The following is a 12,734-nucleotide window of genomic DNA, read 5'->3' on the forward strand; positions in this document are numbered from 1 at the left end:
CAGTGACAGTAGAGACACACAGGGATCAGAGAGCACATACAGTGTTGTGACTCATCATTTCTCCGCCTTCTTCTCCAGTAAACGGCCCAAGACCCTCAACATAGACGAGAGCATGGAGACCAGTCCCACTGGCCCTGACTTCTATTCTTCACCTAGCTCCCCAGCTAGCGGCAGCAGGACCTGGCACGAGAGAGAAGGTGAGAGGGGAGGTGTGTGTGTGTGTGTGTGTGGGGGGGGGTCTACAATATTACTGTTGAATAAATATGATAAGAACAAACAGGCTGGGTGAGTAACAGAAATGTTGACAGGAAATATCTCGACTGAGAACATGCCCCTGTTGATAAGCTCGTTTGGAGGGTTGTTGAGTTCGCTGGTAGTTTGCGAGCTTCCTCATTGCTTCCTGTTTTCTCGCCAGTCTGAGGGAGTATTGGAGTTTTGAAGGAGTGTTAAGAGTTGCAATGTTGAAGCGAAGTGAGTGGAATCTTCATTCTGGTAGCGATTTAATTGTGGAATGCAGGGTTGCACCAATGAAAGTGAGAAGGAAGACATGCTAGTGAGAGCTATAGCAATTGTGGCTGTGAGCAGACTTAGTAGAGAACTTTATTATTAAACTTGTTGTGTTATTAGACTGCAAGATTGAAAAGGTCACGCTAGGGTTAACAGGTGTGTGTGTGTGCGCGTATCCAGGCATGCGTTTGCATGTGTGTGTGTCAGAGAGAGAGAGGGAGGTGGAGTGAGTGATGGGAAGGTGTGGTGGCCCCTGTTTGAAGCTAGCTAGGTCCCAGAGGAGCTGTCTGACTCAACAGGTGGCAGGCCCAGTTGGTGGGCCATCCCGTGCCTAGCCCTGCTAACGCCACTATACTGACAGGCAGCGAGAGAGAGAGAGAGGGTGTGTGTGAGAGATCCTCCAGGGAGGGGTGTATGTCTCATTACCTGGTCTCGTGGTGCAGGCCAGGGCCCGTAGCTTTTTTAATTAAGCCCTCACTGTCCCGTGTTTCCAGATTGTTCTCCTCCGACACACACACACAGACACACTCCCCTTCTCCCCCCAGGGCTTAAGCCCTAGAGTGGAAGGGAGAGGGACACCTCTCATCTCACTACCCTACGACAGATAAAACACTTAGGGTACAGAATGTCCCAACATCCGACAGCATAAGGTGTTTTTTTCCCCCCCCCCTCTTCTTTAAACGAAACTGGGATTTACTGTGGTTTTTTTCCCCCTTCCTTCTCCCGCTGTTTTGTGTTTTTACCTTTCAGTATCGGGGGGGAACACATGCTGAAATGTAATGGCTAGGGAGAAGAGGAGAGGAGAGATCAGGAAATTGATGGAAAATGACTCTGTAAAGAGGGAATAAAGAAATAAGTGGATTGATATTGATATAACTGATATGAGGCTGTCCAAAGTGCCAAACGGACATTTATTTTACATGCCTAGTCCGACAAATCCCTTTTACACTGCACATGGATTAGGCGTAATTCTGTTTTTTTTGTCATCAAAAGTAAGCTCACTGAAATGTCTTTCACTGTTACAGTACAGCTGACGCCATGTTGTGGAGTTATGTATACCTAGCCACTCCCCTTACATATTTTTTGGCACTGCTCTCAAATCCTCAGTCAGCGACTGGTTTGATAACGAACAGCTGTTTGCAATGAAGATGAAGGTTTTTCATATCTATGCTCCTACGAAATGTGCAGTACTTAATCCTGGCTCCTCGTACTTACCCGGTGGTGCATTTCATAGCTAGATATCTGCTTGGTAAGATTCATAGCCCTTTCGTCTGTCTGGGACACCCTGGCCTGAGCACACCCTGGTTTACTCGCTCATTTTTGGGGTGGAACGTGAAGTAACAGAGTTCATAAAGTTAAATCATTTTGACATATAGCAATGTGTTGTTATCTAAGGATTCTAAGTGAATTCTAGGATTTTACATTGATCAGTTCCCAGACCAGCGCGACTTTTTTTGTTAGAGAAGTCTGTTGATGTTCATTTCAATGTTTTTACAATTATAGGTCTCTCTCCATAAGTGTCCATCGTGTAATTCTGTCATTTTAGAACATTTCAAGAATATATTAGAGCGAATGTTACACCACAGTAAAAAAACAAACAACTGTCCCACTGGGTCCAGACATCAATTCAACGTCTATTCCACGTTGGAAACGATGTTGATTCAACCAGTATGTATGTGCACAGTGGGGTGGTACCATAGTCTGAAAGTCTTACAAAATGAAAGATCCGTCCATCTTGTCTGAGATATTGCTCAAGTTGCTAAAAAGAATTTAACGACTTAAGCTGCTTCCTTTTACAAAATTCTGAGTGGGGAATTCCCCTGGATTCCTGAGGTCTTTGTCCCTTTCCTGGTTGGGTATGAGTCACCTTTCCCTCTCAGGTGGATTCTTCTCTATTGTGGGGAGGGAGGGAGGGATAAAGGTCTTGTGACAGGGCCGGGACACTTGAGCTTGACCCACGGTCGGGGGAGAGCGGCTGCTGTCACAGAACATGAGGTCTCGGAGTCCATTCGTTTTCATGTTCAGTCCTATTGTCACACAGTACCTTGCATGTAGACATTAGAAAACATGTCAAACGTGTCAAATGACAGCGATGGCAAGCCTATACTATGACTGCCACCACGCCACAGCGTGGGAGTATGTTTGAAAGATGTCGCCGCAAGAACAGCGATGCTACTTCTGTCAGCGTCTGTGCGCGTGGCTCTGTGGTTGCCAGGTAACCCCCCCCTGACCAGGTGTGTATGTGTTTCCTCTCCTCCAGACATGTCGTCTCCCACCATGAAGAAGCCAGAGAAGCCCTTGTTCAGCCCCACCTCCCCGCAGGACTCCTCCTCCAGACTGAGCACTTTCCCCCAGCACCACCACCCCGGACTCACAGGGGTCGGACACAGTGGTCAGTAGGCTAAGCACCTGCCCCCTACTAAGTCTAGACATGCTCACTCGGTGACCTACAGTGACCTCTACAAGAAAGTGATTGAACTGAAAGTGTTTTTGTCATGCATCCCCCTCAGCCTTCCCCCAAAAGTCCTTTGAATTAGTTGGGATTGTAATGTGTACGTTTTTGTTCTCCGTTAGTGTATTTTTCAATAGTTTGTTTTTCTCTCTCCCTCCCTCTCTAAATGTATGTCTCTCTGTCTGTCTGTCTTGTCTGTCTGTCTGTCTTCCCCTATTTCTCTCTCTGTTTCCCTCCCTCTCTCTGTTTCCCTCCCTCTCTCCCTATCCCCTTTAGTTATATCGACGAGGAGCCCTCCACCCCATTCCCCCCTTCAGTTCTCTGCCTCGGCCATCTTGCCCCCTGCCCCGTCACCCTACTTCTCTCACCCCACCATCCGCTACCCGCCCCATCTCAACCCCCCTGACTCCCTGAAGAGCTACGTGCCCAGCTACGACCCGTCCAGCCCACAGAGCAGCCAGGTGAGTGTGACCTGCAGCACACTGGAGGGGATTCGGGTTGGGCTACATTCCTATTTCACTTATTTTATTTAAGAGAACTTGACTGTGTACAATCTCTCTCCTCAGTAGGCCTAACTGACTGACAGTGTTTGTGAACAGTGATATGATTGGATGTGAAGTTCGGGAGTTTAGTAGAAAATGTGTTTTATGGCGAACGTTTGATGAAAAACAATGGATATTTGACACTACGCGTAGTTAAAGGACACCGGACCAGCTTGGCTATACTGTAGTTCACTTTTCAATGTGATGATTGAATCAAGTATCAGTTGCATTTTCATTTAATTTAATAATGAGTTCAATTTTTCTCTAATAAAACCAATTATTAAATTGAAAAATGTACTTCTAAATGTTTCTGTCTCTGTCAAAAATAATACCTGCCCCATACAATTGTGCCTTGACATTTTTACAACAATTGAATGTTGATCAAATGCCACTTTCCTGAACATTATTTTTGCTCCTTCTAATTTTAGTGGCAATCTTAATAGTTAGCTTTCACCTGGAGAATAAGTTTTGGGGATTGGGTGCTTTATAACATTTGACACATGAAAACGGGTGGACAATGTTTATAATCGTTGAGAAGACTAGTTCAATCGTTGCACATAGTAGCTTCACAGCACTAGCCTTCCTGGGGTACGTTTGTTTTGCACAGCATTGGGTGGAGGGAGTTGACACAGGATTTAGGAATTGGCAGTGTCGTTGGACGCACCAGGTGACTTCTCAGCCAGGTTCTTAATCAAGTGTCAAGTTGAACCCCCTCCATTCAGAATATGCTGCTGTTGTGATCTAAACACTTTTTAAAGTGCAGAAAAATCCCTTTATGCAATGACTGAATGCCGACCTAACTCTGAAATACTCTATAGATCTGTTTTGATAAGAGCCGAAATGTAAAATATACACTGTAAAAACCACTAACTCAATATTCCAAAGAAAATCCAGGCCCTTTTTCATAAAACAAATATAATTACAGAGGGTCATAACGCAGTTTTTTTTGTCATGAACTTCTGATAAACCTGACAGAAGACTTTATACATTAACTGGGTACACACTAAAGCCTTGTGTCACTGTGCTGGGAGCGTGTGGGGGGGGGGGGGGGGGGGGGGGGGGGGGGGGCAGGGAGGGAGGGAGGGGGCAGCCATAGAGAGATGAGAGAGCTGTGAGATATTTATGTGAGTTTTATATCCCCGCTGTTCTCACTGAAAACAATGGGCTCATAGACGAGGCTGGATCTATGCGGCCCGGGACTGTTACTTCAGACAAAACCACAGGGAACGATAAAGGCCGTAAATATTTGCCGTTGCCGGGGCCTCTGCTCTCTTTTGGCGGAATTACTGGCCCCTCTCCTCCACAGTGCTGGATGGGAGAAGGGGGAGTGTTTGTGTGGGTATGTGGGTGTGCAGAGGAGGGCGTCTCGGCAAATAAAACAGCTCTTATAATCCCATGGACGGCAGCCAGAATGTTTTTATGCTTGCTTTAACGCAGATTATATTACACTCTAATTAAACATTCTATTCACATTTTTAAGGAACCCTGTGGACACAATTCTTTTTCATAAAGGCCTTTTTGAGGTTTGAACTTGGGGCGCCAAAGAGCCCAATGCACCACAGACCGTCTCCCGCAGTCTGAAAGAGTAGCTCCCACTAGCTCCTTTTCTCTCTTAAAACACTAGAGATGATCTACACAGGCTATTTGGGCAGGGCTGTTCTCCCTTCCTCCATACTCCTTTCTCCTTGGACCCCCTCCCTTCATAATTCTCGCCCCTACTATCAGCCCCCTTTCTCTCTCTCTCTTGCGCTCTCTCTCTCTCTCTCTCTCGCTGTGTCAAGTGAGGGCGACATTTTCCCACACAAAACAGCACTGAACTGACTGTGAAAACAATACCGTAAAACACACTTTACTGTCCTTTCTTTTACTTAACGATTCCCAGTCATTTCAACGAAATTGACGTCTGTGCCCAGTGGGATTTGTCAAGTGGCCACAGTTCAAGTAATAGAGGAGTTGTGTCACTAACTGCCCCCTCCTCTATTTTGTTTCCCTGTCTTTGCCCCCCCCCCCAGCCTAACAGCAGTGGCCAGGTGGGGAAGGTTCCAGGCCACTTCACCCCAGTCCTGGCCCCCTCTCCGCACCATGGCACAGTGCGACCCGTCTCTCTCTCCATGCCCGACACCAAGCCCATCACATCAGAAGGTGAGTACAACGGTGAGCTCCCTTTCCTTCTCTCTTCCTGGCACTGCAAAACCCCTCTGTGCGCCATTACTGTAGCAGTTTCCATTTCGCGCACTTTATAAAGAATCAATCAATGTAATATTTTCTCATTGTGTCCATGTGTCTCTCTGTCTGTCTGTGTTTGTGTGTTTGCTCCTCCAGGATACTCAGCACCGGGCACCCCCACAGCCAATCGTTTTGTAGGACTGAGCCCTAGAGATCCGGCCTTTCTTCACCAGCAACAGGTGAGACACATTACCACTACTCTTCTTTCACATCCTCTCCTCCCCTCTTCCTTCCCTCCTTCCCTTCCTTCCTCTCAACCTCTCCAAAAGGGATCTGAGACCACAGAGATATTTCATTCTATCTGAGAGCGAGACCTTATTGTCGGTTCTCGCACAGATACATGCGGAGTCTGAGAAGTAAAACGATCACAGAAATGAACTGTTTCTCAAAGTGCTCGCTCCAGTAAGTGACAGTAAATGCACTGTAATTGTATAGTTGAGACATATACTCCCCTACGTATCTATTTGGGCAGTGAAGCTAAAACTAATTTGGCTCAATAGTCCAGCATTTTGGATTTGAGATCAATTGTTTCATATAAGGCGGTAGTACAGAATGTAACCGTTTATTTGAGAGTATTTTCGTACATATCTGTTTTCACTTATCTGATTTATTAGTGACAACATACTCCGAAACAGCCAAAACAAACTACAAATGCATCCAACAGTCACAAACTTTGTAGTCATAGCGTGCAAGGAAAATGGGACCAAATACAACATTTTTGACTACTTCAATACATATAAATTAATTTGTTCAAATACAGTACTTATGACACCTTCAAATAGGGGGACTAGACACATGAAATGCTTTCATTTTTAAATGGTCAAATAGATAAGCATGTTAATACCCTCAAATAAAAAGTGACATTCTGTACTGTCACCTCATATAAAACATTTGATCTCAAATCCAAATGCTGGAGTATAGAGCCAAATTCAATGTTTTAGCTTCACTGTCCTAATAGAGTGCTTTCAGAAAGTATTCATACCCCTTGACTTTTTCCACATTTTGTTGTGTTACAGCCTGAATTTAAAATGTATTAAACTGTGATTTTGTGTCACTGGCCTACACACAATACTCTACAATGTGAATGGAATTATGTTTTTAGAAATGTTTACAAATTAATAAAAAATTCAAAGGTGAAATGTGTTGAGTCAATAAGTATTCAACCAATTTGTCGTGGCAAGCCTAAATAAGTAAAAATGTGTTTAATAAGTCACATAATAATTTGCATGGACTCTGTGTGCAATAATAGTGTTGAACATAATTTTTGAATGACTACCACATGTCTGTACCCCACACACACAATTATCTGTTAGATCCGACAGTCGAGCAGTGAATTTCAAACACAGATTCACCCACAAAGACCAGGGAGGTTTTCCAATGCCTCACAAAGAAGGGCACTTATTGGTAGATGAGGTGGGGGGGAACAGGCATTAAATATCCCATTGAGCATGGTGAAGTTATTCATTTGGATTGTGTATCAATACACCCACTAGCTGGAGAGGAAGGAAACAGCTCAGGGATTTCACCATGAGGCCAATGGAGACTTTAAAACAGTTTCAGAGTTTAATGGCTGTGATAGAAAACTGAACACGGATCAACAACATTGTAGTTACTCCACAATACTAAATGACCGAGAGAAAAGAAGTAAGCCTGTACAGAATAAAAATATTCCATAACATGCATCATGTTTGCAATAAGGCACTAAAGTAAAACTGCGGAAAAAGTGACAAAGAAATTAGCTTTATGTTCTGAATACAAAGCGTTATATTGGGGCAAATTCAACACAACACATCACTGATTACCACTGTTCATATTTTCAAGCATGGTGGTGGCTGCATCATGTTATGGGTATGCTTGTCATAAGCAAGGACGAGGGAGTTGTTTAGGATAAAAAGAAACAGAATAGAGCTAAGCACAGAAAAAAGCATAGAAAACCTGGTTTGGTCTGCTTTCCAACAGACACTGGGAGACAAGTTAACCTTTCAGCAGGAAAATAACCTAAAACACAAGGCCAAATATACACTGGAGTTGCTTACCAAGACGACATTTGAATGTTCTTGAGTGGCCTACTGTAGTTACAGTTTGGGCTTAAATTGACTTGAAAATCTATAGCAAGACTTGAAAATGTCTGTCTAGCAATGATCAACAACCGACTTGACAGAGGCTTTAAGAATTGTTAAAAGAATAATATGCAAATATTGTACAATCCAGGTGTGCAAAACTCTTAGACTTACCCAGAAAGACTCACAGCTGTAATCGCTGCCAAAGGTGGTTCTAACGTGTATTGACTCAGGGGTGTGAATACTTATGTAAATTAGATATTTCTGTATTTAATTTTCAATAAATGTTCAAACATTTGTAAAAACATGTTTTGACTTTGTCAATATGGGGTATTGTGTGTAGATGGGTGAGCAAAAATTATAAATGTAATTCATTTTGAATTCAGGCTGTAACACAACAAAATGTGGAATAAGTCAAGGGGTATGAATACTTTCTGAAGGCACTGTAAATACGTAGGGGAGTGTTTGGGCACTTTTTTTTACTATTCCATATACTGTATGTAATTCATATTTAGAAATATCTTTTACCAAATTATTTTTGGTATGGGGCAGAAAGTAAATAGAAATACAGTAATATGATGAAGGTGTGCTCTACAGTTTTCTACAAATATTTTGCTGTATGCCAATAAGTCATCACAGACATAAAAAGAGACCAGTATTCCCTTAATGCAATTTGTTTAGCTTAATTTCACAGCCCATTGAAAAACTAAATAATGGTTTCAAAAGCAAGTACAAAAGTAAGAATGTGCACACAAAGACAGACAAATATGTCAATTACTCCTCCGTCGTGGTTCAGTTCCTATTCAAAAATATGTGCTATTCTTCACATGCTGTTCTGGAAGTCACAATATTCAGCCTGAGACACGTGAACAGACAGTGTACGATACAGACCAGGACCAGACTGTTTGGTGTTGTTGGCGTCGAGCGGTCGTCCCGGCGGCCAGACCGGGCAGATGTGGCCGCGTGGCGGCTGAATTGTGTGTGAGGTTAGGAGCATTGCGGTTGGCGAGGGTGGAAAAATGAGGCTTGGAGCGCCAGCCCCTCCTCATGAACCCCCCCCCCCCCCCCCCCCCCACACACACACACCACTCACACACACACTCACACACGCTGGTCCGAGGCCAAATGTTTTCAACCATGCTTAATTTAATGCATCTGCACGCAGCTACATAATAATCAGTGGTTTTTCTTCTCCACTGTTCCTGTTGAGTGTAATGACAAAGCCTGGCCTGTATTTCTCTGCAGCTTGGTAGAGCAGGCAGAAAATGTGCTGTTTTGTTAACGATGCTATGCTTCTCTATAGCGGGGAGGACTCTTTTGGACAGCGTGTGTGTCCATGCATGTGTGGAGTTTATACGCCACATTTTTTAGTAGCCTTGCTACTTCTGTCAGTTAACTCACTGAACAGCAGCTGAACTGCTGCCGTTAGACTAAATAAGACCCCTTTTTTTATTTGATAGATTTCTTTCATTTATTTAACCAGGTAGGTTAATGAAGAACAATAGTTTATAATATTCTATTTTTAGTATAGTTTACATAGTATTCTTTACCCTAACGCTGCCACTGAATGCTGAATGAATAGAAATAGACCTGGAGGAAATACAATACAATAGCCATTCATCATGCTAATCTTATATTAGTCAGGCTTTGTGTGTGTGTTCTGTGGTTCAGGATGATTTAAACCTAAGAAGCTAGGTCTTTTAACCTGTGGTTGATGACACTAGGCCACTGTTCCCTGTGGAGTAAACAATGTCATAGATACTCTCCCTTTGTTGTTATTGTCAGTCACCCCGGCTCTGGATAATTATTTGGTGGAGTTATGAGATGCATTGACACTTTTCTCCTGTGTGTTTAAGGGAGACCTTTGTTCCGAGGCTGGTTGGGTGGAGAGAGGAGACATACGAGGTGGATTAGTTTCACCGACTTAAGGTGTCGTGTTTCCGATGCAGTCACAGGCGATATTCCAGAGATAAAGTGTAGTCAGAACCCCAATGTCCCCAGGGCCCCCCAAAACACACACCTTCCACACCCCTCCTCCTTCCAAACAACAATTCCTTAGTGGAAAATCAGTGAGGAGAAGGAAAAAAAACTATTTTTCATGTCTTCTCCTTGGTTAACCCTTAACAGGGACTGTTCCTCCACCATGTGCTCCAGTGGGAACGTTCGGTGATCAGATGACATTTGGTATTATCTGAGGCAGCCTGCTAATCCCCATTCTGCCTGCATCTGTTTTGCTAACGTTCCCCTAACGTTCCGCGGCGACGTCTTCCCTGTCCCTCTTACCGCTGCCGCTGTGATCTGGCAGCGCCGGCAGACAGATGGCGAGCCCCCCTAGAGGAGTGCTGGCAGGCCTGGCACAGAGCGTGTGGAGGAGGAGGGGGTGGGGGTGGGGGTGGTAGAGCGTCTGGCACAGCCAGAGCGTTCTCTATGCTCAAAGCTTTGTCAGAGCAGAGCAGCAGACTGCTGGGTAGTGTAGAGGCAGTGTAGGGTGTTGGTGTGCTGTGTGGTGTATGCAGCACCCTGGCCTCTGTTACTAGTAGAAGGATAAGGCTGGAGACTTAACCATTCACTGCTGGTAGTAGAGCCTTGGTGTTGGAAGAATTAGTCTATATGATTTTAAGAAATTAAGTGACGGCCTCTGTTTATATCCTCCTTTGTGTGCGCGTGTGAGTGTGCGTGCGTGCACGGTTGCGCCCATTTTTTGGAGTTTGTTTTTATTATTGGCTAGTTAATGCTTCCACATGGCAGATGCTTCCGCATTTTCGATACGCACAAGATAAACACAAGAACTAGAGGAAATCAGTCATTCACCTCAAGATGTAGTGCAGCAGTGGGAAACCGTTCAGCGTGGCTGTGCGTACAGGTGGCTAATGTTATCGACCATCCTAAGTGGGTTTTGAATATTCAGTGTGCGAGGATATACTGTATGATTAAACCATCTTAAGAGCTCTTCAGTTTGCCACAGCGGCGGGGAGATTGCTCACAAGGCACTTTTTCATGACGCATTACCAAATGGATGTGTTGATTGTGTTGAGTAAAGGTGCAAGGTTAGCTGGGTATTGGCTGAGATGGCTCTCCACTGGATTGTGGATACGTGCGTGTGAATAATGCATGGGATAGGAGAATGTGGGATTCATGTGTGGTGGTTTCGTGTAAGTGTACATTAAGGTGTGTGTGTGTGTGTGTTCTTTTTGTAGAACATTAGAGACAAGCCAGCAGCCCGTATCTTACCTTCCACAATCTCATCTAGCTACCTGAGTTTCACCATAATACTGCTACTTCCGTATGGGGATAGTTAGACTAGAATGTGTCTGCTATAAAAGACAGAAAGGCCTCAAAGATGCTGTTTGCAGAATAGCAATGAATAATACATAGTAGCCAGTAACAACATGCATGTAACCTGTGGAATGCATGGCTCCATAGGCTAACCATAGGGAACTCCTGCTTTATACAGTAGCTGAATGACTGCCATTTTGACATGACTCACATCCTGTAAACTAACCTCTTCTTTGCTTCCAGGTCAGACTAGAAACGTAGTACTAATTGTGATGAAATTCTCCCATGTTCTTTCCCTATATTTTAACTGTAGAACGATGATCTAATGTTACTGAATGATAATGACTGTCGTATCATATGTGTTTATGTTTAGTTACAACCAGAGCTGTAACAGTTTGGGCGTAGGCCTATTTCTTTTGAGGGGGGGGCAGTTTGTTCTATGTTTTCAGCTTTAGGCTTTGTTTGCATGCATGACTTTGTTTCCCTAGTGACATTGTATAGTAACTTTGTAAGTGATATCAAAGTGAGTTGTGAGAGTTGTGCTACTGGCTCCGTGTCTGACTGCTAGGTTTCAATTGACAGCTCAGGATATGTGACTGGACCATGAGTCAAAACGGCAGGCATTATGGCCCCAGTGGCACTGAGGATACTTTGGGGATTGCTTGGCAAAGGTAACGTTTCCATTATTTCAAACAATCTCTCTATCACTTGTCTACAAACTGTCTGATGAAACACACGCACACGCGCGCACGCACACACACACACACATACGCACGCACACACACACACACACACACACACACACACACACACACACGCGCATGCGCACACACTATACTGTGTAAGTATTACCGAGTTCATTCATACCTTGATTAAAGTCTACCCTTTCAGATGTTCAGACAAAGGGTTCAACCCTCACCTTTCTGCATTCCTTTCATTGCTGCCACCACAACATACCCATAAAGAATGTGAACAATCTGTTGAACATCACTCACTATCCCAGTAGGCTCTAACCCTCAGCTCATTTGTTGTAGATACAGTGTAGTCATTATGATCATTCATAGACTGCCAGAGGAATGTCAACCAAGCAATAACAGTGCCAAATAAGATATTTAAGGTATTTAGAGTGTGTTAGGTCCTAGATACAGTAGGATTAACATTACCTGTTCACTGGTGTGTGTTACTGGACATTATCAAGGGGTATTCTGCTATCGTCTAGCATGCCTGTGTATACTACACTGTGTGACAGGGTGCTGCAGACTTTATTTGTCTGACTGGGTCTTAGATTTATGGGACATGATTTCTCCGTCCAAAGAATAGCAGGTCACAAATGGTTAACCAGTGATCCCTGTCTGTCTGTCTGTCTGTCTGTCTGTCTGTCTGTCTGTCTGTCTGTCTGTCTGTCTGTCTGTCTGTCTGTCTGTCTGTCTGTCTGTCTGTCTGTCTTTCTTTCTTTCTCTCGCTCTCTCTCTGTCTTTATCTTTCTTTCTCTCTCCCCAATGCAACACATATTTATCTTTCATTTTTTCTCCGAGCCTTAGAAAGTCCTTGGGTTGGATGGGCTGTGTGTCACGGAAAGTTAAGCACACATAAAACATCTGTTGGAGGCCTCGGCGGTGTGACAGCTCACATAAATAGTATTCCTGCATCCCAAATGGCGCCCTCTTCTCT

General features: G+C 44.1%; 1 protein-coding gene across 6 annotated transcripts in view; it reads left to right on the forward strand.

Annotated features, from left to right (window-relative positions):
- The window catches only part of LOC115194212 (nuclear factor 1 B-type), an 83,711-nt gene that overhangs the window by 56,123 nt on the left and 14,854 nt on the right, over positions 1-12,734 (forward strand). For 3 of the 6 annotated variants that reach the window (XM_029753693.1, XM_029753694.1, XM_029753691.1), the window contains 6 exons: positions 79-197; positions 2,768-2,899; positions 3,236-3,420; positions 5,514-5,655; positions 5,824-5,906; positions 11,646-11,734. In XM_029753693.1, the coding sequence (XP_029609553.1) occupies positions 79-197; positions 2,768-2,899; positions 3,236-3,420; positions 5,514-5,655; positions 5,824-5,906; positions 11,646-11,734 (750 nt within the window). The remainder of the gene's footprint in view (positions 1-78; positions 198-2,767; positions 2,900-3,235; positions 3,421-5,513; positions 5,656-5,823; positions 5,907-11,645; positions 11,735-12,734) is intronic. The other 3 variants (XM_029753692.1, XM_029753695.1, XM_029753696.1) reach the window with 3 other exon arrangements.

Source organism: Salmo trutta, chromosome 5 (genome assembly GCF_901001165.1).
Source record: "Salmo trutta chromosome 5, fSalTru1.1, whole genome shotgun sequence".
NCBI classification, from domain to species: domain Eukaryota; kingdom Metazoa; phylum Chordata; class Actinopteri; order Salmoniformes; family Salmonidae; genus Salmo; species Salmo trutta.